This window comes from Gambusia affinis, linkage group LG08, assembly GCF_019740435.1.
Source record: "Gambusia affinis linkage group LG08, SWU_Gaff_1.0, whole genome shotgun sequence".
NCBI lineage: Eukaryota > Metazoa > Chordata > Actinopteri > Cyprinodontiformes > Poeciliidae > Gambusia > Gambusia affinis.
Genome location: NC_057875.1, coordinates 6,293,913 through 6,319,682, shown reverse-complemented (window position 1 = coordinate 6,319,682; position 25,770 = coordinate 6,293,913). Strand labels below are relative to the sequence as shown.

Genomic DNA, 25,770 nt, shown 5'->3' with positions numbered 1-25,770 from the left:
ATTTATCCCAAGGAGGGTTGTATAAAAGAGGGTGCAAGAAAATTTATTAGGAGTCGGTGAGAGTGGGAACACGGAGTCAGTCAGCTGCTGGAAACGGGGCTTGCTTCGTGTTTCAGCGATGAACGGAAGGTGATGTGGTTGCTCACCTTGTTCCGTTATTCAAAACCAGTGTGGTTGTTATGGTTAAGCTAACTGTCTTTAATGTGGCATAACTTTCTGGGAAATTTCATATATAATGTTGTCACGTCAGCTTCATGCGGGCTACTATGTCTGTTTGGCTTACCAAGGACAGCTCATTTCCGATATGATGGAAACATTAGGCAGCTGTTATCACCTGTGGAATGCTAATATTGCTATTCTTATTGATATGATATTTTGTCACTTTATGACGGTGTTTATAAATTAGTCATAACTGGTAATTGTGATTAGAACTGCTGTCTGCAAACCCCTCAAATGAAAATATTATTAAAATATTATTAACGTTTAAACATTTAATTTATTGTTTTTCCACTCTTATTTATTATTTTACAGTTATCAAAGCTATTTCAATTATGTTAAACTTTCTCGTGTGCACACTAACGTTTAGTCTAATAGTTCTAGCAGATAATTTATAATATCACAGGAGGACAAGTGTATAGCTGAGCCATAAATTATCCACGTGCCTTCTATGTTTAGATGGAAAATAATTTTTATTCAACCAAGAATTTTGGTTTGTGAAATCAGGCCAGGATGTCTTGGGAGATAATAAAACCAAGTAAAAGGACTATAATTTTTGAGGAAAAAATTTTATTTACGAAGTTATGGTGAAATGTACCGTATACATACTCCACTCAGTAATCATTAGAATAAGAAGGATGTGATTTTGATTCAAGCTTCCTCTCTTCCGACTGTTTTGGTGTCCTTGGTCAAGACTTCTCATTTGCATTTAAAATTATTTCCGTTTAAACCAGAAGTTTGTTTGTGACAGGAAATGAAACAAATAGCTCTCAAGAGTTGAAACTATTTTAAAACTGCTTCAGTTTTGATAAGTTTTTTATTAAGGTTTTAATAACGAATGGCTCATAAGAAACCATTTATACACTTCCAAATGAACATCTTTATTGGCATTGGAGAAACCAAACCTTTTTTTGCTGACCAACTTTTTGCCTGTTTGCGCTCGTACTTTCAAGATTTATTTATGGTGATAAATTCCAGACCTTTGAGGTTGGAAGGCCTCTTTTCCATCACCTTAATCTTTAGCTCCCTTCACAGTTTCAAGCCAGAGCTCTGTCTGGGCCATCAAAAATACTTATTACCTCCTGTTGAAAGAAATATTGTTGAAGTTCATGCAATATTTTAGATTTAAAACTGCCAGGAAGTATGAATAACTTTGAGCTCAACTGTAGCTTGATTTAGAAATTTTCCTATTTAGCTGTGGGTGGTTTGTGCTAGCACTAAAATGTAACACTATAGAAAGAGAAATTGTAGATATTAAAACTTTAGACTTCACAACAAAGTGAATTGGTGCAGGGAGAGAACTAAAACATGCAATATGCCGGCTCTTGAGGACCGATTTTGGGCACCCCTGTTCTAGAGCAATTATCTCAGTTCCCTTGAAATAAGACAACTTAAAAGTAACTTCTGCAATATATATGAACTTGTTTGAAGTCAATAATTTCTTTATTTTGATGAAAAAATTCTAGTTCCACTGGCAGATTATTTCACTTATAACGAGACTATTTTCCAATGTTATAGGTAAAAAAATCTACCAACTACTAGATACTTTTTCATCAATATTAAGGAATTATTTGCTTAAAACAAGCTCCAATATCTTGCTTAGAAGTTACTTATGAGGTAGTTTTGTCTTATTGTATGTGTACGGTACTAAGATTTTTGCACTAGAAACGTAAAAAATACTTTGTAAGATTTTGTACTTTTGCAGTGATGCTAATGGTTTACAGCAGACCTCTGTTAGATTTGATACACAAAAAGTCGGTACATTACATTGAATCTTGCAGGTAGTGTGATCAGTTGAAGTTTGATGATTCACCATTCTCTCCTTCTCAGCATTAGCCCCCCTTCAGGGCCGTGACTAAAATGTCTCATCACTAGCATCATGTTTGTAATGCTGCATGAAGCAGCAGCTGGGCATGGTTAATAGATGTGTCAAATGAAGTGAATGGGGCACACTGCAGATGATATTTGTGGCTGTAATTAGATGTTCTAATTTCTGATTAAGATCCCTCCACCCTCAGCCCTTCAGAAATCATTCTGTTCGCAACGCTGGTTTAGGGAATAATTCAGGTAAACGCGTCACCTGAGAGGAAGAAAATGTATGGCTGCTGAAGGGCACTCAGACATGTTGGCCTGTAAATCACGTTGCCCCAAGCAGCCGTCATCTGAGTCATCATGGTTTTTTGAAGGGCAAAAGGATCTGATATTTTGCCTAGTTCAGATAAATTTGACTGACTGCAGCTTTGGAGTTGTGTGTATTTATAGAAGCTGTCTCGCTTATCCATTCGCTTGTGACAACAAATGTCCTAATGAGATGGAAACACTGCGTTAGTGGAGAGTATTGATGCATGGGATCTAAACTTCCTTCTTTTTATTACTTGTTTATGCAGCATGACTTAGTTGTTATTGTTTAGCAGAACATGATCCACACTATTCATTTGAATTAAGGATGCACGATATTATCGGTGCGGTATCGGTATCGGCTGATATAAGCTGTAAAATTTTATATGAGACATCAGATATTCACCTATTTAAAAGGCATTGTTTTTACATGACAAACCAGTGACAATGATGCCTGGAGCACAGCTCAACATCATAAGAAACTGTTCAGTATTAATGCACAACTGATCCGAATAAATTTGACATTAAACATAATGCAAGTTGAAAGTGTTACATCATTTTCAGCCTCCTTTTTAGCATTTACATTTGGTAGCAGGGTAAACTGACAAAGATAATGCAGTATTTTAACTCAGTACTGGTAGTTTAATGCAGTATTTTAAAACTATATTGCTTTCTCCAGAGAAAGCTATATAGTCTCAATTAGTAGGTATGGGAAAATAAGTTTGGTACTGATATTGGTTATTGAGTTTTAGTATATCTGCATATCGGATATCGACCAAAAATTCAATATCTTGCATCCTTAATTTGAATTATTAACTGATGTTATTGTCTAGATAGAGGATGCAAGAAAACAACTCCAGATAATGTTGGACAACTCGTGATGCTAATTTCTGGTTTTTGCTAAAGTCCAAGCTGTCGATTAAAATGTTTGGGAAACATTTATGTCACATATACTTACTTACTTTAGTGCACAAATTGGGAGCATTTTATCATTCCTTCATTTCCTTTTGATGCTTAAAAAGTGCACCAATTGGTATTGCTTCTGTTTAAAATTAAATAAATTGGATTAAGTCATTTATAAGTGTTTTGGAAAATTCTGTGCATGTTATAAATCTGTGCTGCTTTTACTGAATTATCAAAGACAATCTCATATTGGCCAATGTGTTTTATGTTTTAAAACCCTTTTTTAAAATTTGTATAGAGAAGTCATGCCTTATAGAAAAAAGGAAGTTTGTGTTGAACAGTAAAAGTGTTATTGGTGCATCTCAGCACAAGGTTTCCACGCGTCCTTAGAAAATCTTGTCTACAATTAAGACGTTAAAATGTCTTAAATTTGATTAAAAATGTGAGTTGGCCTTAAATACATTAATGACAGGTCTTAAATTTTGTGGCGGGACACTATTTTATGTTGTATATTCTATGTAGTTTATATTTCTAATAGGATGCTGCTAACTAGCTGCTAAATACCTTTGCTAGCTAGCTTTTTGCCTCTATCGTGGGTAAGTGAAAATTTATTGCTAGTTCGTCTCTGTAGCATTGTTTTTCTACAATGCTACATTCATTCTGGTCAAAAAATCTTGGCACTAACATTTACAAAATATGCAGTCTCCTTTTGTACATTTCGGTTGTTATACAGGCTTTAAATTCAATTCATAATGGTCTTAAATTTCAGTTGGTCAAACCTGCAGAACCCCTGCAAGATAAAGGCAAATGTTTATGTAATTAAAATGAGTGGAAAGTTGTAAAAAGTGGATAAAATGGTTTGTGTGATATTGTTTTTGGTGTGGATACTTTAACCAACAGATGGGTTTTATGCCTTTTGTGTTCAGAAAATACTGGGAATAGTCCAGTAGTTGGCTACTACTACACATTTCAAGCTTCAGTGCTATTTAGGGTGTTTACTTCTGTCATTAATAAATAGGTTTGCACAATTTTACTTCTGCTCATTTACTAAATTTATGCCTCATTGGCTCAATTGGAAAAAACAACTCTTTTTACAAGTAGTTTTGTCTGCTAAGCTTTTGTTGTCAGTAGTTTTAAAATGGCAGCTCTCTGAGAGTAAATATTAATATTTGTAATTGACAATGGTTTTGGTGAAAATAAGGATTGGTATACTGTTTTTCTTTACCTTTCATATGTAGTTAGCATTTTCAGAAAAAGTGATTGATCTGTACTTTGGGTGCCTTTAAAGGATTACCAAGCAAAGACTTTCCCTCTCCATGTTCTGCACAGTAGATATCTGTGAGTACACATTGCCATACTGGCTACAGCTCCTGCAAATACAGAGGCTTTGCATGTATAAATCAAGTACATCATAAATCTTTGTGTGCATGGGGTGTGAAATTATCAGGGTGCGGGCTTTCATCAGTCACATTTCAACGTGAACCACCTTTTTATAATGGAACAGAAATATCCTTTATCATTTCTGTTGTTCTTTGGCTCAGTTGTCCTCATTTCCATCACTGTGATGAAGAGGAGGAGGCGGGGAGCAGGTTGGTGCCTCAGCTTATCTCCACATTCCTGCTCTCTTGTGTGGAGCACTGATAACTTCCTTTGCGCTGATTGAGTTCAGGAGCTGATTTCCTGCTTCATGCGCTCAGTTCTCAACGAGGCTCCGCTTAGGATCCCTGACTCCAGAAGAGGAGTCTGGAAATAGACATTGGTCACTTTGAGCTGTGAATATTAGACCTTGAGTTTAATTTCTGAAAAACACAATTGGTTTTGTGGGCTTTATTTGCCGTGGTTTGCAGTAAAATGTACTTTGGGTTTGGCTCCAAATAGGCGACAGACTGAGTAAGCAGTCGTATAATGGATATAAACCGGGAAACTGCAGCCCTTTCAGAAGTTCGAAAGCTGAATATAAAGTCCAGCTTTTAGGAACAACACCTGCTGTTTGTAGCTGCTCCCTGAATACTTCATCCAAAAGTTGTCTTTAAACAAAATCACAGATTCATTTCATAAAATATAACCAGTTTTATGTGATATGTTATGAAATTTTAAATAGTCAGTTATTTCAGTAAGCTCCCAAGTTGTACTTTGCCAGTTATTATAATTTTTTTGTAATCATAATTTTGTGATCAGTGTAAAAATATTCCAACTGTATATGATTGCTTTTTAATTTCTGTCCAATGGATCCCAATGTTTAACAGAGTAAATACAAAATGTTGTGTTTTCCCTAGTAGAATAAAGGTTTATGTTTTAAAGAACCTGTTTAGCATTTAATAATCCAGCCCAGATTTCAAACTTTCTGATTCTTTTGGCTCTTTGAAATAGAGATTTGGATTGTTGAAATAATCATCAACTAATTTAGTATTAGATAAAGCATTGAGACATTTTAGAAAGGCAATTTTCTAAAAGTACAACAAAAGTCAGAGCAGTAATTAAGCCAAAATTGTACAAAAAATATAAACATTTTGTATTTAATATAAAAAACCTTATTTTTCTGTAAATATGTTCTACCCAGAACTCTTCTAGTGGCATAGTTTTAGCTTCACCTGGTTCAAACTATAAAAAAATCTTATAAAAATCACCTTTTCCAGTGCAATTAATAATTGGTTAATTGAAAAAATAGTCAATAAATCAAACTTTCACTGTATTGACATAAAGTCAAACAGAAAGGAGTGAGTTTTTCCACATGTTGTTAAACATGCAGATGTTTCCTTTCCTACAAATGATCAAGCTGTGTTGCTGAATTTTAGGCAATGAAATGTTTATTTTCTTACTTAAAGGTGAATTATTTGTGTATTTCAATGTATTTCTAATATTGTATATAAAAAAACACAGGTGGTTTAATAAAATATTTTCAGAATTTGCCAATTTTTTTAACCAAAAATATTCATCAGGATAATCAATTAGTAAAATAATAATTAGTTGCAGCCCTACATGCTTGCCCTCTCTCCCACTCAGAAACCATTTCATAACTACACAATAACCCAACTCTCTTCCATGGAAGTACGGATGTGGCTATGCAAATGATGCCATTTCAGCAGTCTTTAAGAACAGTCCCATAAATGTCAGTATTTTATAAGGAGCGATCAGTCAATGATGAGGCAGCGCTTGAGGTTTAAGTGGACGAGGTTTAGCCGAGTGTGTTTCAGAATAAGCCACCCTGAATTTTATGTGGGTAACCTTCGGTTCATGTCACCAACTGCGATTAAGTGCACAATAATTGTTGCCTGTTTGAACTCTATACCATAATACTAGTATGATGAAATCGCTCTAGTTTCATCTACTTTTTCAGCAATGCCTGTGCAGACTGATGAACTCTTTTATGATAATGTTGTTATCTTGTGTTTTCAGAAGAAGTACTAGAGTTCAAGAATGATTGCATGTGCTACAAAAGCTCAAATTTGCCTTGGGATGAATTCTTCTGTCTGTTCAATCATGCAGTATGCTCTTACAAAGAAAGCATGCAAGCAGTAGTGTTGTAAACCAACTCCTGTTCAAATGCAAAGGAAAACAGATAATCCAGAAGTGTTGTGCCACAATGCCCTCTAAACGCCAAATGTAAGTAAATCTCAAACGGCTGAAGCCTTGTAAGTTGTCCTTGTGATGCCAAATCCTGCTGAGCCGGACCGTAAAGAAGCTCCATCTTTCTGCGCTGCAGCTTTCTGGTGGACAGATCCAAAATGCCCCGTGTAATCCTGAAAGTGTTCTCTTACTGATGCAACGTTGAGTGACATGTTTATAAAAATCAGCTGATAAAAAAATCATTGTTTACTTGGATATTTAAAATGTCTTCCAGTTTCAGTGTTAAAACTGTCACTTGAGGAGTTTTGGCTTTTTTTATGTCTTTTATATATATATATATATATATATATATATATATATATATATATATATATATATATATATTTTTTTTTTTGTTTCTCACCCACCGCGGGTGGTGATTCTTCTTCCTCTTAGCTCGGGTCCTCTACCAGAGGCCTGGGAGCTTGAGGGTTCTGCGCAGTATCTTGGCTGTGCCTAGGACTGCACATTTCTGGACTGAGATGTCTGATGTTGTTCCTGGGATCTGTTGTAGCCACTGTTCCAGTTTGGGGTGACTGCCCTGAGGGTCCCGACCACAGGCACCACTGTGGTCTTCACCTTCCAGGCCCTCTCCAGTTCCTCCCTTAGGCCCTGGTATTTCTCTAGTTTTTCATGCTCCTTTTTCCTGATGTTGCAGTCACTTGGTATTGCCACATCCACCACAACGGCTTTCCTCTGTTGTTTATCCACCACGACTATGTCTGGTTGGTTCGCCCTCACCATTTTGTCTGTCTGGATCTGGAAGTCCCACAGGATCTTAGCTCGGTCATTCTCCACTACCTTCGGGGGTGTTTCCCACTTTGATCTTGGGGGTTCCAGTCCATATTCTGCACAGATGTTTCTGTACACTATGCCTGCCACTTGGTTGTGTCGTTCCATGTATTCTTTCCCTGCCAGTACCTTGCACCCTGCTGTTATGTGTTGGACTGTCTCAGGGGCCTCCTTGCACAACCTACACCTTGGGTCTTGTCTGGTGTGGTAGATCTGGGCCTCAATTGCTCTGGTGTTTAGGGCCTGTTCCTGGGCGGCCATGATGAGGGCCTCTGTGCTGTCCTTCAGTCCAGCTTTTTCCAGCCATTGGTAGGATTTTCTGATGTCAGCCACTTCGGTATATATATATATATATATATATATATATATATATATATATATATATATATATATATATATATATATATATTCCGAGCGCTATAATGTTATAACGTGATACGTATCTTGTTTAAACGTGATAGTTTTCTTATTTTAAGTAACTATCACGTTTAAACAAGATATATATCGTGTTATAACATAATAGTGCTCTGAATTTTTTTTTTCCTGCGTGATAGCAGTGCGCTTCTGTAGCAATGTGCTTCCATACAATCACACTGATAAAATGAATCAAGATACAATATGTTTTTAAATGAGGCCTACCTTATTTAAAGAGAGTCTCACTCTGACAACTTTTCTGAGATGCAAAAAGGTTAAATAATCCACCTCGTTTAGGCTAATATTGCTCGCCATCGCTCGCACTCGGTCTACGCCAAACCACGCCCACACACACTCGAGCTCGAGGCAAGTCCATCCTGATTGGATGAATCCTGTGGCAGCGGGCTGACCCGGGCTGACCAAAATTAGCCCCAATGAGCCGCGAACCGATGGGGCGTGGCTAGTACAAGACAGTAAGGCTGAATGGGGCTGTCAGAAGTTAGCCCTTAGGAAAGACCCCGGGATTTTCCCCAGGTGGTTTGACACCAGGTTTGTTGAATATTTAATAAAATGTGATGCATTATTTATAAAATGCATTTATTTTTAGGTATTTCATTTTAAGTTGTTTATTTTAACAACTTTATTGTAAATGTCAGGGAGGGCTTAGTCCTACTAGCCCACTTATACCAGCTGTCCCTGGTTCGATCCATCATCATCAGCAGGAACAAGGAAGCCTGTCAGAGTAATGGGAAGATGGATGGAGCTAAAAATAAGGATGAAACTGGAAGAAAACTTGCTGCAAAAGACTTGAGACTGGTTCAATACCAGCAGGACAAAAACCGTAAATACAGCCAGAGCTGCAAGAAAAGCTTCACATGAAAACATTTGTGTTAAAAGGATTCAGTTACAGTTGAGAATCTGTTGAAGCTCTCCATCCCAAATATCTGAGAAAACTATCAGTGTTTGGACAAAAATTTTAATCAGCGTCTTTCTTTTTTTCTTTCTTTCTTTTAGATGGAACATTTTAATGTTCAACACAAAGTATAATTTTTCTAAATGTTCATCAGGTTTTACTGGAAATCAGACGTGGATGCATCAAAATCTGCATTTCATTAATTTTATAAAACTAATAAAATGTAAATACAGCAAAAGTTGTTAAAATAAATAATGAACCAAATCTTGTTCTTGTTTCTAAGTATAGACAAGAACATTTTTATTAAAAAAAAAATTATTTTGTGGCCGTAGTACAATTTCAATATAACAGTTTTGGCCCAGGAGACAAAAGGTTGCTAATCGCACTTTTTAGATTTCTACTTCTATAAAAATATGACATTTTCCTTCCTATGGGTCTATCACATAAAATCCTAACTACGGTAAATGTGTTGAAGTTTAGTGTTTAGGTGACAAATTGTGAAAGCTTTGGAAGGAAGCATAATTAACTTTTCTCACATTGACTTTCCACATTGCTCTACAATTTAATTGCGCTTTCCTCTTGCAAACTAAATCAGCTTTTTATCTAGCTTTAGTAGTACATCAAATAATAATGTTATGTTTATCTTTTAACTCATTAAAAGTGTTATCTTCATCAATAACGCGGCTATGTCTTTCAGATTTAGCTCCAGTTTCATCAATCCAGCGAGTTGATTTGTCATCTGAATTGCTGCAGTATTTTTCAAGAAGTTGCTCTTTCTAACTACATCTTGATGACTTGCAGTATTTTTTTGCAACAGTTGGTAAAAGCAGGTACCAACTTTTATTTCTTTTGGGAATAAAATGATCTGTGGCTAAACACAATCTGCCAGTGATACTAAAATAAGTTTAAAATTGTTACAGATGACTACTCCTTAAAATTGTTCTGGTCCGTTTTGCTGTGTTTAGTGGGGAGGGTTTCTTTATAGAGCCATTTATCCACTTTATGTGCAATATTTAATGTGTCAGGCATTTAAGGTCAGATTAAGTGATAGTTTTTCTTTTATTTAACTTCAGTCGAAAAGTTATTTATTTATGAATAGCTTCTGATTACTCACCACAAAGCTGTGCATCTTTTGCAAAGTGTCTCTTACAATATTCCCTTAATTCGTCCATCTGTTGCAGCACAAATAAGAAGGAGGAGGATAGTGATAACTACACATTTTGAGCCACATGGTGGATCGGTTGGGCCTGGCAGCGTGAGGGTTAAGTCCGATACAGCAGTTTACACTGCGGATGGATTTTCGCTAGTACAGAGGAGTCCCAGGCTGTAGCGGAACTGCAGATCCCTCACAGATTGTTGCCAAGCTGGAGGGGATTTTTGATCCCTTGAGCGTGGAAGAACAGAGTTTGACGGAGCAAAGCGTTTGCAGGAGCGATGCCGGGTAAGGACGCAGACCCGTGCGGGACACAGGAACTCTCGGGGAGTAGCTGTTGGGCGTGTTTCATAACCTCTCACCTTTGCTCGTAAATCCATCCAGTGGCATTTTTTATTTTTTTACATTTTTTTGAGGAGAGAAGGAAGGTGGGGGTCAGTCCCTCCCAGCACTGATTGGTGCGGTCATGCGCCTCTGCTGATGTGCGTCTGCTGGAATCTCCTGCTGGATTTACAAAAGGAGTAGCTAGATGCTGAGGACACTTTTGTCTGTTGTTTGTAATGACCCGAACGTAAGTACCCCCTCTCCTCCCGCATGCAACTCCTTAGCATGAAGTCGAAGATGACGACTCGCCTACGTCATTGTAGCTTTCACTGTTTTTAGTGATTCATAGTGTACTTTTACGTCAGCCTGATTTTCTTGTCTTGACCTTGACAGACATTGCTGCGTCCTCGTGTAGAACCGCAGTACAGTGTCTTTCCATGATGTTTTATGTGCAGAGTGTCACTTTTCTCTCAGGGGACCACCCCACTGTGACTAGTGGGAAGGTATGAGCCCTCATTAGCCTTTGGCTACGTTCTCAGAAGCAAGAGAGTTTCAGCAGTTGTCAGCACTTTGCAGCACATCGATTTCACTTTCTGAAGTGATCAATCATCTTATTTTCTTTTATTGCCTCACTGCCAGCAGCCGTGCTGGAGCGTAGTCCTGTTGTCATCTGTCTCTGGTTGCAGTGGAAGTTGAACAGGGTTGAGCGGAAAAGTTGTTTTGACTGAGCAATTTGTTTATTACCACTGTAGTCATTTGTATCATGCCCGTTGCTGGATAAGACATTGATTTTGATCGTCATATGAATATTTTTCTGTAATATTAACCATGTTTTAGTATGAACATTATCTGCACTGGGACTGTAGATATTTTCTGAGCAGCTCTTGCCTCCTTTCGTCTCGTCAAAGTCTTGCAGAGAAATTCAACAAATGGGGCCCAGCGATACAGTGAATGTACTTCTTTTGCCATATTGCATCATTTGTTTCAGTCAGGCCGTTGCTATTCCATACAACCAGATCTTATTAAATGTTCTGCATTGTTCTTGCTGCAAGTTTGCCTTAAATCACTCTGTTGCTGCATCACAATGGCAGAATTAATGAGAGCTATTTTTAGCAGGTCCGTTCCCAGAGCGCTGTGAATTGAATAAGACTCAGCCTTACCTCTAAACCATACTACAGCAAAAAAAAAAAAGTTATCTTTGTCAGAGCATTCAGCAGCCAACCAAATTGCCTCCCACCCCTCGGTAGATGAAATGTTATTTAGTTTTTTTTCCCTAAGTGAGTTGAGAGAGACTGTGCTCTGTAATTTTAATGAGACTTTTAACCGAATGCAGGATTAAAAAGCATCTTTTTATCTGCTGTGCTGGACTGGTGTGATGACAAAGCAGTGATCTTCATGGTGTTATGCATTAGCATTCACCTGTATCAGACAAGGTCTTACAGTTGATTTGACAGTGTGAGAAGTTATACTTTCCAGGAGAATATAATTAACCATCGTCTGGTTTGGAGCTGCTCTTAAAGTTTCTGTCATCATAAGAGCTCTAGTAATTGGAAGGATTTTCTTATGTCTGCACTCTTACAGAGTTTATAGGCAGTAAAAGGATACAGCTTCAACTCAATGTTGATTTCTCTTGAAGAAATGTAATGAGCAGCATTCAGGATGCATGTTTATTGCTTTCCTCCCATGAGAGGTCATTAGATATGCATTTGTATATGCATATTTATGCTAAGGACATGCTGCTGTGTGAAAACAGTTGTTTTGAAGTTTCATTATCATTTAAAGAGAGACACAAATGTGACATTTAAGCCAGTTTTAGCACATTATTCTGGTGATAAGTCCAACTAGAGTTGCTAGCTTTGCTAAAACAAAGCTTTGAGCTGCTTTTGTTTATGTTTGACCTTCTTATTATCTCCTCAAAGTGTGTCTCTTTGTGTCTTGCAGCCTGAACATTATGATCTGTGTTTTCTTAAATTTATGGAATTTAAGGAAACACACTTTCTTTGATTCTGAAAGTGACTAACGTTGACTCAGTAACTCTCATTACTTCTACACCAGAGTGTCTACAATCAAGCCCTTAAAATGAAAATCCATTAGAAAAATGTAAGTAATTTCAGGTTTTACATGCTGTTGTGTAAGGACTATTTAGGGCTAGCTAGCTGGCTAGCTTTTTGTATCTATCATTGGTAAGTGTAAATCTACTGCCAGTTGGCAGGACAACGTTCGTTTTCGCCACTGGATGCTACAGTCATTCTATGCGAAAAAGATGATCTATATAAGGAGAATTAAATTTTCTTCTTATATTTCTTAAATTTTATTCATAATGGTCTTAAAATGTCTTAGATTTGAGCTGTTCAAACATTCAGAAACCATGTCTGGGGTTCACTGCACTTTGGTAGAGGTGCAAAATAAACTCTATGAATTTTTCTTGCATTATCTTTGACATAAATGCACAGTGGGTAGCTGTTTTCAACTACCTGATGTATGTCAGTAATATATTTGCCAATGCTATTGGTAAGAGCACTAGAGAAGGTAATTCATATGTTTGCAGCTGCTTCTCTTGCTCCGACATGGCTGAGTACGACATGACAAAGAGGTTTTTTTCTTCTGGTTTTTGATGGTTTGTTTTGTTGGATGGGTCTTGGAAGATTTCAAGCCAACAGCCTTTCATGCAGACAACAAAGTGTCTGCTACAAGATATGCTGATGCTGTTTGATATGTTTGATTTCTAAACCAATAAAATGGCAATGAAAGTAGGGGAAACTACCATCATGCATTGTTCAGGATAACAGTTGGTTTCCATGGAGACTGAAATGGTTGACCAGGGGTGCCCAAAGTCGGTCCTCGAGGGTCGGCATCCTGCATGTTTTACTTCTTTCCCTGGTAGTATTAACAACCTTTTCAGCATGTCAATGTTCTTCTTTGGCGTTCTAATGAGCCGTCATTTGATCCAGAGAGAGAACTAAAACATGCAGGATGCCGACCATCGAGGACCGACTTTGGGCACGACTGTGGTAGACGGACATTATCTGTGATGTTTTAGAAAACTCCCAGCTTGTGTGTCAAGAGAAGTGATTCTGCTTTCCTCCCAAATGTTCTTTGGTTTCCTGCAAAGAAAAGGAAGAAGTTACTTTATCAAAAAATCTCTCATATGTAAGAAACACAATTTAATGTCACTGCATGCTTATGAAATTACAATAAATTGCGTTAGTTTAATGTTTTCCTTGACTTCAATAAATATGTAAACAAAACCATGTTATTGCATGTTGCTTGTTTTCTTTATATCTTTTTCTGTTATTTTCTTATCAAGCATCCATGTTAATTGTTTTGCCATATGAAAAGGCTTTTGTCTTTGTCAGCCATGGTCACTATCACAATTTCTTTTTTGAATTTGTGGTTTTTGTCATTTGACCCAACACAGTACCTCTTGACCTGTTTGTTCCTCCATCCTGGAGCATGTTGTCCATCTGTGTTGTAATGCTGGCAAATGAGAGTATGGTGGTTGTAATCCCCCGCAGCATGACCCAACCAACATGGTGGCTGCCAGTTCTGGCTCTGGCATGTGGCATGAAGCATTTTCTTGGCTCGGGTTGTTTGTATCTAAAGGATGCACACTGCCATTTTCACCAAAATTCACTTGAGATAATGGACGATCTGTTCCTGATAATTGCTTGGATGGGAATCCAGGCAATGCTGCTTAAACGTTGGGTATAAAATAAAAATGAAAAGTATTGTTGGACTCTAAATGTGGCTGGGTTGTTTCAAGACCTCCCATGTTTAAAAGGAGCCTTCAGACGTGTCCTGAAAATGTCAGGCTACTCGAGCAATGCCACATTGGTCCCCCGTGTTACCAGAGCAACAAGCTGAGCAATTACATCCCTGCACTGAAAGATGTGTGTAGGAGAAATGTAAACACAATACAAGAGGGTCTACACAGCAGAAACAAATATATTGCTTTTTCAAATCATTATTCTCTACCTTTTGATTTGAATATAATTGGTCAGACATGGTTCACATTTTATTATAAAATAAATGAATCAGCACTGCATGGAGTTAAAAAATTGCATTTTGTTTTGCTTTCGTCGAGTTCAGTAACAGTAAACAACATGAATCAGCTTTGATTCAGCTGTTAATACAGCTGAATCAATACATCAATGTAATTGATCGTGTCACATGGCAAAATGAAAGCAGTCAGTTTTTTGATCGTTTTCTATCTATCTATCTATCTATCTATCTATCTATCTATCTATCTATCTATCTATCTATAGATATATAGATATATATCTTTATATAGATATATCTATATTTATCTATATATCTATATATAGATATATATCTAATTAATTTAAATATCATAAAATGTACTTTATTTTTTATAAACCAGCGCCGCCAGCTCCTGCCTTGTGCTGTGCTGCTTTCAGGAATTAAGTAAAACTAATCCAAAGTAGAGGGAGAGAAAAAGCTGAAAAAATGGTACCAAGAGAAGTTTAAGTTAAATGCATTTTTAGTTCAAGTCTGTGACAGCAAATGTTGTTAACATATGTTCCATTTGAACAACACTAAAGTAGTTAATAAATACCTTTAATCACCTTTTTGTGTCTCCCCTGTCATCCCATCACCACGGTTTAAAAAAAGTGCTAGAGGAAACCCTGAAATATGATCAGTGCATGATCTCTTTAGCCTTTGCACAGTGCCAAAAAGATCCAGGTGTAAATCCTAATGGTTTAAACCTTCCCCAAAAATCCTTGTTGGTATTCAGGAATTGTTTTTCCATGTTTCCTAATTGCTCTCCATTCTGTTTAAAAGGTCAAAAGGAGTTGTCTTGTTCAAACTTTTGTTCCTCCCTCCCTCTTTGCTTTGTGTTTGTAACACCATCAGCTGCTATCCGGGTTTGCGGTTGATGCTGCCAAGCTGGGATCGTCTGGGGCCACTTTTGGCAATTTACTAAGCTGCCTGTGTTCCCAGACGCCAGCTGATGTTTGTCATTTGGCCAACAGGTGGTCACGGACTCAGAGATGTTGTGCTGAAGGAGGCTCTGTTGGTCAAACAAAAAACAGCTCAGAATCGCAGACGTAAACTTTCCTATTCCTACATGCAAACGGCAAAAACACATAATCTTACCAAGTATTTTTGGACTAGTTTCTACTACAAATGTCTTAGTTTTGTCTTATTTCAAATGCACTAATCTATAGATAACCTTTCAGCAAGATATAGAGGCAGGTTTTCAGTAAATAATTCCTTAATATTGATGAAAAAGTACCAGCTCCATTGGCAGATTCAGCTGTAAATACAGGGTATGCTCTGCATGTAATGATCGTGTCATATGGCAAAATAAAAGACAAGACATTTTTCCTATGCTATAGGTTAATTTATCTGCCTACGGAACTAGAACTTTTTCCATCAATATTGAGGAATTTTTGACTTAAAACAAGAAAAGTTACTTGTACGTTAGTTTTGTTTTATTTCAAGTGTACTAAGATATTTGCACCTTTCTAGAAAGTAGACCAAAAAGTAAGTCAGATTTAGTGTTTCTGCAGTTTAGTCATTTATATAACTCTAATTGGCCTTATAGTTATCATAGGCTTTGTTTTTAAAAACCGGACAGAAACATTAGGAAGAGGTTTAGTTAGAATAAAATATTTTTAAAAAAAATTCTGTAGTTCCTGAGAGTTGGAACATGTGTGACAAATATTTATTAAAAATCTTCAGTGCTACAGCCAAAAAATTGATCACTTGGAAATGGCTTCAACCAGACCCACCAACGTTAAAGAACTGGCTGGAACTGGTGGACGAAACCCACAAAGTGGAAAAATTAACGTTCATGCTGAGACTGCAAGCGGACCTTTACAAAAAGAGATGGAGCAAATGGTTTAAATTTCTAGAAAACAATGACTGAATCAGGTCTCTCATACTGTCACTTTAAATGCTGCTCCAAAATCCAAAGATTGGGATGTAAATTTGTGTGCTGCTTTTCATCCTGTATATGTTCATCTTTGTCAGACTGTAAGTAATTCTCCTTGTCGACAGTTGTTCCACTCTGTGTTCTGTATGTCATTGTTTAATCGAAACATAATCAATAAACATATAGTAAAAAAATAATAATAATTCTGTTTTATCTCCTCTGACATGTTGATCAGCAGGACAGATTCTGTTTGTGTTTCTTTGTATAAACTCAAAGAAAAGCATAGTGCATAAAAAAGAAGAATCTTTTAATTAGGCCCGAGCAGCAAAGCGCTGCGAAGGCCTATTGTATCTGTACTGTTTCTTATTCTTATTATTCTGCCCCCCTATTTAGAGGCCTTTTTGGAGGCTTTATCATATTCAAAAACTCACCAAATTTGGCGGACGCATAGAGACTGTTTAAAAATTTTGAATTTTAAGGTCATCGTAAAAATCGCTAAAAAAATGGCTCAAGAGCGCCACCTAGCAATTTTCAAAGGACCCTTTGCTATTCACTTACTTCGTCGTAGAGACTTGAAATTTGGTACACTTGTAGAGCTCCCCAAGACGCTCAGAATTTACAATTATTGTCATAGTCCAAGTATCACAGGAAGTCGGCCATTTTGGATCGAAGGTCACATTTTGACCCGATTTTTACCGTTTACACCCTTCGTATTTGATCGAACTCCTCCTAGGGATTTCGATTGATCGGCTTCAAACTCGGTCAGTCTGATCAGAAGGCATGGCCGATTAAAAGTTATCAAAACGGTGACTTTTTGAGTATGCTGAAGGGGGGCTAGCAGGGGTCAAAGTTCACCAACTCGCCACGAAACTCTAAACAGTTATAACTCCTACACTAAAACTCTCAGAGGAACCAAACTTTCAGTGATTGAGCATCATGGGTTGACCTAAAATACCCTGGGGTCAAATGATGACATCACTAAGGCCACGCCCCCTGAGAACAGGAAGTGTCATATTTTACTGGGAACGGTCCCTATATTACACCTTTGACCTAATCAACATGAAACTGTGTTAACAGACAGGAAACATGTTGCTGTATTGAAGATTCCAGCCCCGACCGGCTTTGATGGAGCAGGTGGGCGTGGCGGCGTGCCGAAGTGACCTCTAACGCCGCTGTCATACGTTTGGCTCTGAATTCCACAGTTTTGGGCCAAACTTCTCCAAACTCACTAGGATGGATCTTTATCCACCCCAAGACAGGAATCCATAATAAAATTTGGTGGGCGTGGCCTAATTTCTCTATAGCGCCCCCTAGAAAATTTTAAATGACCAGCCCCAAGCCATACTCTAACATAGAATTATGAAACTTGTTACACATCTGTATATTGTCCTGATGTACAAAAAAGTCTCTTGGAGCCATGGTCTCAACCCAACAGGAAGTCGGCCATTTTGGAATAAAGTTCCAAAATTGACCCCATTTTTGATGTTTACAGCCTTCGTATTTGATCGAACTCCTCCTACAGTTTTTCAGATACAGACTTCAAAATCGCTCAGCACACACTTGAGGCATCAAAGGTGAAAAGTTATCAAAGGAATTTTCGTACTTCAAAGTATGTGGGCGTGGCTATGTGTCAAACTTTGACTATTCGCCATGAAACATAAAACTCTTATAACTCCTACACTAAAACTCTCAGAGGAACCAAACTTTCAGTGATTGATCATCATAGTTTGACATAAAAGACCCTGTGGTCAAATGATGACATCACTCAGGCCACGCCCCCTGAGAACAGGAAGTGTCATGTTTTACTGGGAACGGTCGCTATCTAACACCTTTGACCTAATCAACTTGAAAGTTTTTCCAGAAACAGAAGACATGCTGGTGTATTTTGGATTCCAGCCCGACCGGCTTTGATGGAGCAGGTGGGCGTGGCCGTCGTGACCTCTAACGCTGTCATTCGTTTGGCTCTGAATTCCACAGTTTTGGGCAAAGCTGTTCCAAACTCACTAGGATGGATCCTTATCCACTCCCCGAAAGAAATCCATAATAAAATTTGGTGGGCGTGGCCTAATGTATTTATGGCGCTAGAAAATTTTAAATGATCAGCCCAAGACATGCTTTAACCTAGAATTAACAATCTTGGTAATTATGTGTATCTTTTCTTGAAGAAAAAAAAATTCTCTTGAAGCCATATTCTAAATCCAACGGATTTTCTGTAATTATATATTTTTTAGAAAAAAATAATGTTATTCCCATTAAGTCCTCTTGGTGTCACTGTTACTCCACACATGAATAAGGCGAGAATTACACAGTATGAGAGAGGTGCTGTAATGGCGATATTAACCACTTGGTGTCACTATCACGCCATACATGACTATGTGTACATTTTACCACTGCAATTCCCAAAGATGCATCTGTGTATTTTGTAGTTCCACAAGTTACGTTGTTTTCGATACTTCTGCTGGCTCGTTGGGATAAAAAATAGCCTCCACGGATAACATTAACGATCAAGCCTTCCTTAATCCCGTCTGCATGTGCGTTTTATTATGTAAGTATACATTTCCATCTCCTATATTTGCGTTTATATCACTTATTAGCACTAGAGAACTGAATATGACGGTTGACAGTCAAGCTAACGCAGCTAAGCTATCGAAGTGCACCAAAGCATGCATGATTTAACGGAGAGAGCCGCGCCTGCAGCTGTCTGGCTGCTTATTAATTTTCCCTGAAGTAAAAAAGAAAAGAAGAATTTCTGATATTTTTATTTTGAATCATCTTTATAATTAAGAAAATTGTGAAAACATTGTTTCAAAACATCTTGTCGTAGCGCATGCCAAAGCTTAAATCTTATTTCTCAGTTCGGTTTTACTTGCGCCCCACCCTCCTCCCCCTCCGCCGCCCACATATACGTAGCAATGGCTGGCTCGTTGGGATAAAAATAGCCTCCACGGATAACATTCACGATCAATCAAGCCGTCATGATATGTGTGCAGTTCGATCTTTATAACGCACGCACGCACGCAATGCCCCGCCCCCGAAGGTGAATATGACGGTTGACAGTCAAGCTAACGTAGCTAAGCTGTCGGACCTAACGAATAGGAGACAGATGTCATGGGTATTAGCGGTGAGATGTCCTGTTGTTGCATTCCAACTTATCAACGTGTTTGCTGCAGAGATGTGGATTCTGGTGAGTCTGATATGCTAAACAATTTCTTGCTCATTTAATGGAAGCCACATTATTTTGTTTGAACTGTACATGGGCTGCACACTCAAAGCTGTGGAGTTTAGTACTTTCAAAATATCCTTACAGTTAAAAGTTTGCCTGGCAAACCTATTAAACGATATTACCTCAAAGGTGTTGACAGGAAGTGAATTTTATTTATTAGACAATAAAATAAACTGGTCCAAAAAACGTGAAAACAGCCACGAATGAACGTGTCCGTAGTTGCTAAGAATTATAATGGAAACTTAACGGCACTATAATTATTAATATTGAGATAAGTGTCACAAATATGAGCAGGAGGAGCTGAGCTATGATATTAAACGCAGGGCCGTAACGCAGAACCTGGAGTGGGGTGTGGGGCTTTAAAGTAATTCTTAGAGTTTTCCACACAGCAGTGGACCACATAAATTACTCACGTTTTTATTTTTTGGACAATCTCCTCTTCAGTTCAACCTTATCAGTGGATACACATTGTTGATGTTACCATTATAAAATAGCTTACAATTAAGAATTGGCAAAGCTCAATGTGATTTTCACAGTAGACGGAGCTCAGAGGAACCAAACTTTCAGTGATTAATCGTCATGTGGTCAAATGATGACATCACTAAGGTTAAACTGTCACACTTAAAGTAAATATTTGTTGTATTTAACATTTCAGGTAAGAAGTGAACATGTAATGAAATTGATCCTGTCCTCCAATTTTATGTAATTGAACATTACAGCTAACAAATGTGATGATAATGTGAGGTAATACATTTTATGAATTTTTTTTTATATAGAGTATATTTTTTAAATAAACAATTAGTTAAATATAAATGGGGTCAAATGTAATAAAGATGAATGTGCATCATCTATACTCTCTAGTAGAACAATTTCACCTTGATTTTGAGTTAATGGGCCACGATTTGGAAGCTATTGTAGAAATCATATTATTTAATATTAAAATTATTTATCCAACCATCTTCTTACAGCAGGGGTGTCAAACTCCAGTCCTCAAGGGCCGCTGTCCTGCAACTTTTAGATGACATCTGTCAATGCTGGCTGAACAGTGTGGGCGTGGCCAAATTGCAAATGTCAGACCCTCGCCATATTCATACGATTGTCTTTAAATCACACATGGATGATCCGATTGGCACCAAACTTGAAATGTAAGACCTGTGGTAACCTTTAAAGAGCTCAAATGTTTTGAAATGTAATTTGACTCCACTGCGCCCCCTAGGTCAATCCATCAGCTATATCTCCGCCGTAAATGGACCGATCTGCGCCAGATTTTTTGTGAGTCGTCGGGGAGCGCTGCCGAACGCATTCACGTGTGTCGTCTGGCAGGCGATCGGGCGGGGAAGGTTCGCGACGGCTCCCGCTGCGGCGAGCGGGCGCCGGCTCTGGAAACGGCGCGAGAGCTTCCGCGGCGGCTGGAACTCCGCGGTGGCCGGCGAGCCGGAGCAGCGCTTGCTGCGAGGGCCGCACGAGGCTGCTTGCAGCTTTAATTTCTTTTATTTTGGACTCAAAAATGAGCTGCACAGTGTATTGAATTGCTGCTGTCAATGTGTGCTGCATCTCAATGCCAAAAGACTGCTTTAGATGCAAAATCTGCTGGGCTGTTATATTTTATGCACAAAGCATTTATGTTGCTTGCCAATAAAATATATTTTGGGCATCTACTGACCTTTATGTGCTTCATAAATCCTCGCAAATTGATCTCTCTTCTTGAGCTTCCTCACATATTGTTGCACAAAGTGAAATCTTGAGTTTTCCTGTGTAGAGAATTGTTCTAAAAGTCGTAATCTAACACATTAAGTTTACAGGATTTATCAGATTAGATACAGTAGTAGAAATCAACCTTAAAGGGACAGGCCTAATAATGTTTTATATGCGTCACAAAAATGTAGTGATTGTGAAATTATATCAAAGTGTCTTTTTAGTTTTTGTGGCTTTTATCTTCAAGGCTGCTCCATTATCTGGTGGTTTCCTTTTGTTTCATATATATATATATCTTTCTAATTCTTGCTATTGTTATGCATTGTAAATGATGATTCTTGTACTATAGATCTTATATAAAGAATGAAGCTGAATAGCACTTATTTTGTATAAAAACTAAACTGAGTTGCTGTTTGTAAAATTTTAGATTTTAAATTGTCTGTTAAATGCCAAGGAAAAGGAGGAACTGACTCCAGCTTTTATTTTATTAAGCTGGAGTGACTTGTCTCTAAGGTTTTTGTTTTTACCAGGTCCTAACATTTCTTCACCTAGAAATTAATGTTAAAGTTTTTTAAAAGTGCAATTTTAAAACAAGAAAATACAGCTTGTCTTTGAAACGTTGCATCTGAGCCTGAAGTAGAGATAAATGTGCGTTAGGCATGTTTGGACTTGTGCTTCAGAATTGAACCAGGTTGTTATTACGGTTTTATTTTGATATTTGCATGAAGATATGTGTTTTTTATTTCTAGTTAAACACCATTTACAGACGTTTTAAAAGCAGTTTACATCAGGGAACATGGTTGACCTTTTTTGTGAGCTCCATTCTTTTTGAATTTGCTTTTTGTATTTATTTCAGGTCAGCTCTGGCTCTAATGATTGGTCAAATAGTATTTGTTTTAAAAGCAGTTAAATGTATTTTTTATGTAAGGAAAGTTTTAATTCTTATATTTTTAATTCAGACCAAAGTGTTAAAAGACGCATTTTTCCACTTGCTTCTGTGATCATGTTAACAATTAGGCTAAAAACCGTTTGCCAGCTAGTTGGACGTGAACTGCATCTGAACCTTTGGAGCTGAAAACTTTTCTTCCTCTTCTGTCTTTCAGAGTGCAGCGATGGAGGAGACAGTCATTTGGGAACAGCACACAGTTACACTACACAGGGTAAAGCATTCGCTTTTCTCCTTTTCTTCTTCTTTTTCTTCCTGTTTCCTGGGTCAAAATTAATAAGAATAGTTTACAGACACAATTCAAGTAAAATATGATGCTGTAGAAATGTAGATTTATTTCTGTAACTCAATTCTCCAAGCAAGAATTGAGTTTTCTGGGATACTATTTGCGAAATGCCAGAAAACATATATATTGTAGCTTTCTTTGTATATTTAAGCATTTAATTTGTTTTGTTTGTATTTCCTTCCAATTCATAAAAAGCACTTTGAACTGCTTTGTTACTGAAAATGTGCTACATAAATAATATGACCTTACCTTAAAACTTGCATTAAAAGTGTCATTATTTCCTGAATGACACTTCATAAACATTTAGGAAGACTCCTTCATGTTAATGAAGTTAATAACAGTGTCATGTCAAGCTCATGCACACCCTTTAAAATAAAGCATTTTCTGTGATTTCATCAGCGGTTGCTAATGATTCTGACTTTACCTGTATCTCATTTACATGTACAACTATTTTAAAATGATAGGTGACATTTTTGATTCCATATAATCCCAAAAACCTCACAGTAGTTAACTCTATAAAATCTAAAAACGGTGTGTGTGTGTATTGGCCTGTCGCGATAAACGATCAATTAATCGCACAATAAATTAAAACTATCAACCTTATTTTATTTATCGGCGTTATCGTCTCTTCCGGCCTTTTTCTCTTTCTGTTGATGACACTGAATAAAAAAAGGCTCAACTCCGGTGCTCTCCACTGACCCTCCCTTCCTCATTTCCTTAGTGTAATGCCCAGCGCACACAACACCATCTTAGAGCTGTCGGCCGATTGTCGGCCCATTTTCAAAACCTGAGAGATCACACATTAACCGACAGAAATCCTAGCTATAACAGTTCGATCAGGTTTGATCGTGCCGTGTGATGTCCAACAATGGGCACAAAATAATGACTACAAGTCCAGTTAACTAATTTTAAAACCAGGCATTAATCAATGCTTTACTACAATCTACCTGCAATGCATGTGGTTCTAGTGTCAGCGTAACATCCTGACAGAATGAAAATCATTATAACCTACTTATGTCACGTTAACGAAGAACAGCTGAAAAGTTACCGGGTTCATCAACTGCGTAGCAATTTCACTCCAACTCCTCCCCTAGTTATTTCTCTATTGTTTACACAAAATGTTTTATAAACATTAATGTTGTTTCCACATATCATCTCCAATGTCCGGTGGACTTTGGGTTGCGCTGTGTCAGCTGTTTGGGATTCCCCTCTGTAATTTCCCCTCAGAAAGCCGGAGGAGAATCCGGCTTTCTGATTGGCTACCTGTCACATTCAACAGGCTGCCTTAACGATCCCAGTCCAGGATAACCCCAGATTTAGATCGGCGTGGCCACAACGATCTACCGTAACACACCACACACTACAAGATGATCGGTTACGAAATCACAAGCGACAATCTTAGAACGACCAACATTCTAAGATTGTCGTAAGTGGAAAATGTAGGTGTGAACTATTGCATCAGGTAGTTGATGTGCCCATCTTCTCTATTTAAATCTAATGATTACTGAAGGGCAATATGGTAAACAGACTTTATAATCTGCACTCTTTTGGTTGAATGCAGTATTTATTTCCACTTTTGCTTTATGTTGTTTAGTTTTTATTCAAGTACATTTTTGTTAATTGAGACTGATAATCATTTTTTATCAGTTCCAGTGTTCTTTTGAAAATGAAGTGTATCTATCTTTGGCAGGAAATTGCATGCATTATGACGTAATTTCCATTAAATCTGTGTAAAACGGCCTTCAGACAATATTATTGTTTATTGCATTAATTTTTGAGACAATTAATCACTCAGCAAAATTTGTTATCGTGACAGGCCTATGTGTGTATATCTCTTCCTGTGCAGGCACCAGGGTTTGGCTTTGGGATAGCCATATCAGGAGGTCGGGATAACCCTCATTTTCAGAGTGGCGAGACCTCGATCGTCATCTCAGATGTGCTGAAAGGCGGCCCGGCAGAAGGCCTGCTACAGTAAGATTTTGTTCTTGGAAGCTGGATCAAATCTCTAATTTTAGCTTTGAGTTACTCTCCATAAATAATTAGTACATTTGAAATGCTCCAGAAAGTCTCCGGCGTGTCTGTTCCTTTTTTTTTTCTAATTTTTTTTTGCCTGCAGGGAAAATGACAGAGTGGTTATGGTCAATGCTGTCTCCATGGACAATGTGGAGCATGCGTACGCTGTCCAGCAGCTTCGCAAAAGTGGAAAAATTGCCAAAATTGTGAGTATGTGGTAGCGAGCGTTGTGTTTGACATCTAACAAATAGAAAAGCAAAACTTCAGGGGAGTAAATGATTGATTTTATCTGAAGCGACTGAATCTGATTTCCTTTGGTCAGACAATCAGACGAAAAAGAAAGGTGCACGTTCCCATGGGCCGGCTGGGGGAGAGGGAAACCATGTCCGAACACGACGAAGAAGAGGACAGCTACGACGAAGAGATATACGAAACGCGGAGCGGGCGCAGCGGTGCTTACAGCGGCGTGGGCGGGGCCATGGGCAGGCGCAGCGGTCGGAGCAGCGGTCGGAGGGACAGGGACCGCGAGCGCAGCGGCTCACGAGAGAGGAGCATGTCGCCGCGCTCGGACCGCCGCTCGCACAACCTTCCCCCTCGCCCCGCCAAGGTCACGCTCGTCAAATCCCGCAAAAATGAAGGTGAGGCTCGCAAAGTCGGGGATAGAAACGAATAATGGGACGTTGTTTTATTCTTTCAACCATTCCCCTGTTTTGGTAGCTGAATAAATCTTCCAAATCGGCTCTGGTCAACTCCCAGAGTAAATAAAAGTTGCCCGCCTTAGCAAAATCCGAGCAAACTCAAGTAAATAAGTAAAAGAGCAATTAATCTTCTTTAATCAGTCTGTTAATCCCAGCGGGAGCAGCAGCTGTCGGCGTAGAGAGGTCGTGGGGCTGCTGTCACGTGAACTCTCTGTGCTAACATCGTCTTTGTTGCTGTCGTTCACTCTGTAAGCAGAATATGGCCTGCGCCTGGCCAGCCACATCTTTGTCAAGGACATCTCCCCCGAGAGCCTGGCGGCCAGGGATGGCAACATCCAGGAGGGGGACGTTGTACTGAAGGTAAGGAGATCACAGCAGAATCTGACAGATGATTACAACTTTTTGTTGTTTTTAATCAAAACAAATCAGGTTATTTTTATCTGAAACTTAATGCAAACCCTCTTAATGTTCTTCACTTAGGTCTGTTTGCCTTTTAGTGGCCATATACTTTATAACAGATGATGACTAACTTTGGTTTTAGCTGTCAACTTGTCAACATAACGCCCTACAT

At 38.2% G+C, this 25,770-nt stretch overlaps 1 protein-coding gene across 9 annotated transcripts in view; it reads left to right on the top strand.

Annotated features, from left to right (window-relative positions):
• tjp1b (tight junction protein 1b) overlaps positions 1-25,770 on the top strand; it is a 111,481-nt gene that overhangs the window by 38,774 nt on the left and 46,937 nt on the right. For 6 of the 9 annotated variants that reach the window (XM_044123591.1, XM_044123590.1, XM_044123594.1 and 3 more), the window contains 5 exons: positions 22,360-22,416; positions 24,335-24,459; positions 24,605-24,707; positions 24,824-25,139; positions 25,453-25,559. In XM_044123591.1, coding sequence (XP_043979526.1) covers positions 22,360-22,416; positions 24,335-24,459; positions 24,605-24,707; positions 24,824-25,139; positions 25,453-25,559 — 708 coding nt within the window. The remainder of the gene's footprint in view (positions 1-22,359; positions 22,417-24,334; positions 24,460-24,604; positions 24,708-24,823; positions 25,140-25,452; positions 25,560-25,770) is intronic. The other 3 variants (XM_044123592.1, XM_044123598.1, XM_044123597.1) reach the window with 1 other exon arrangement.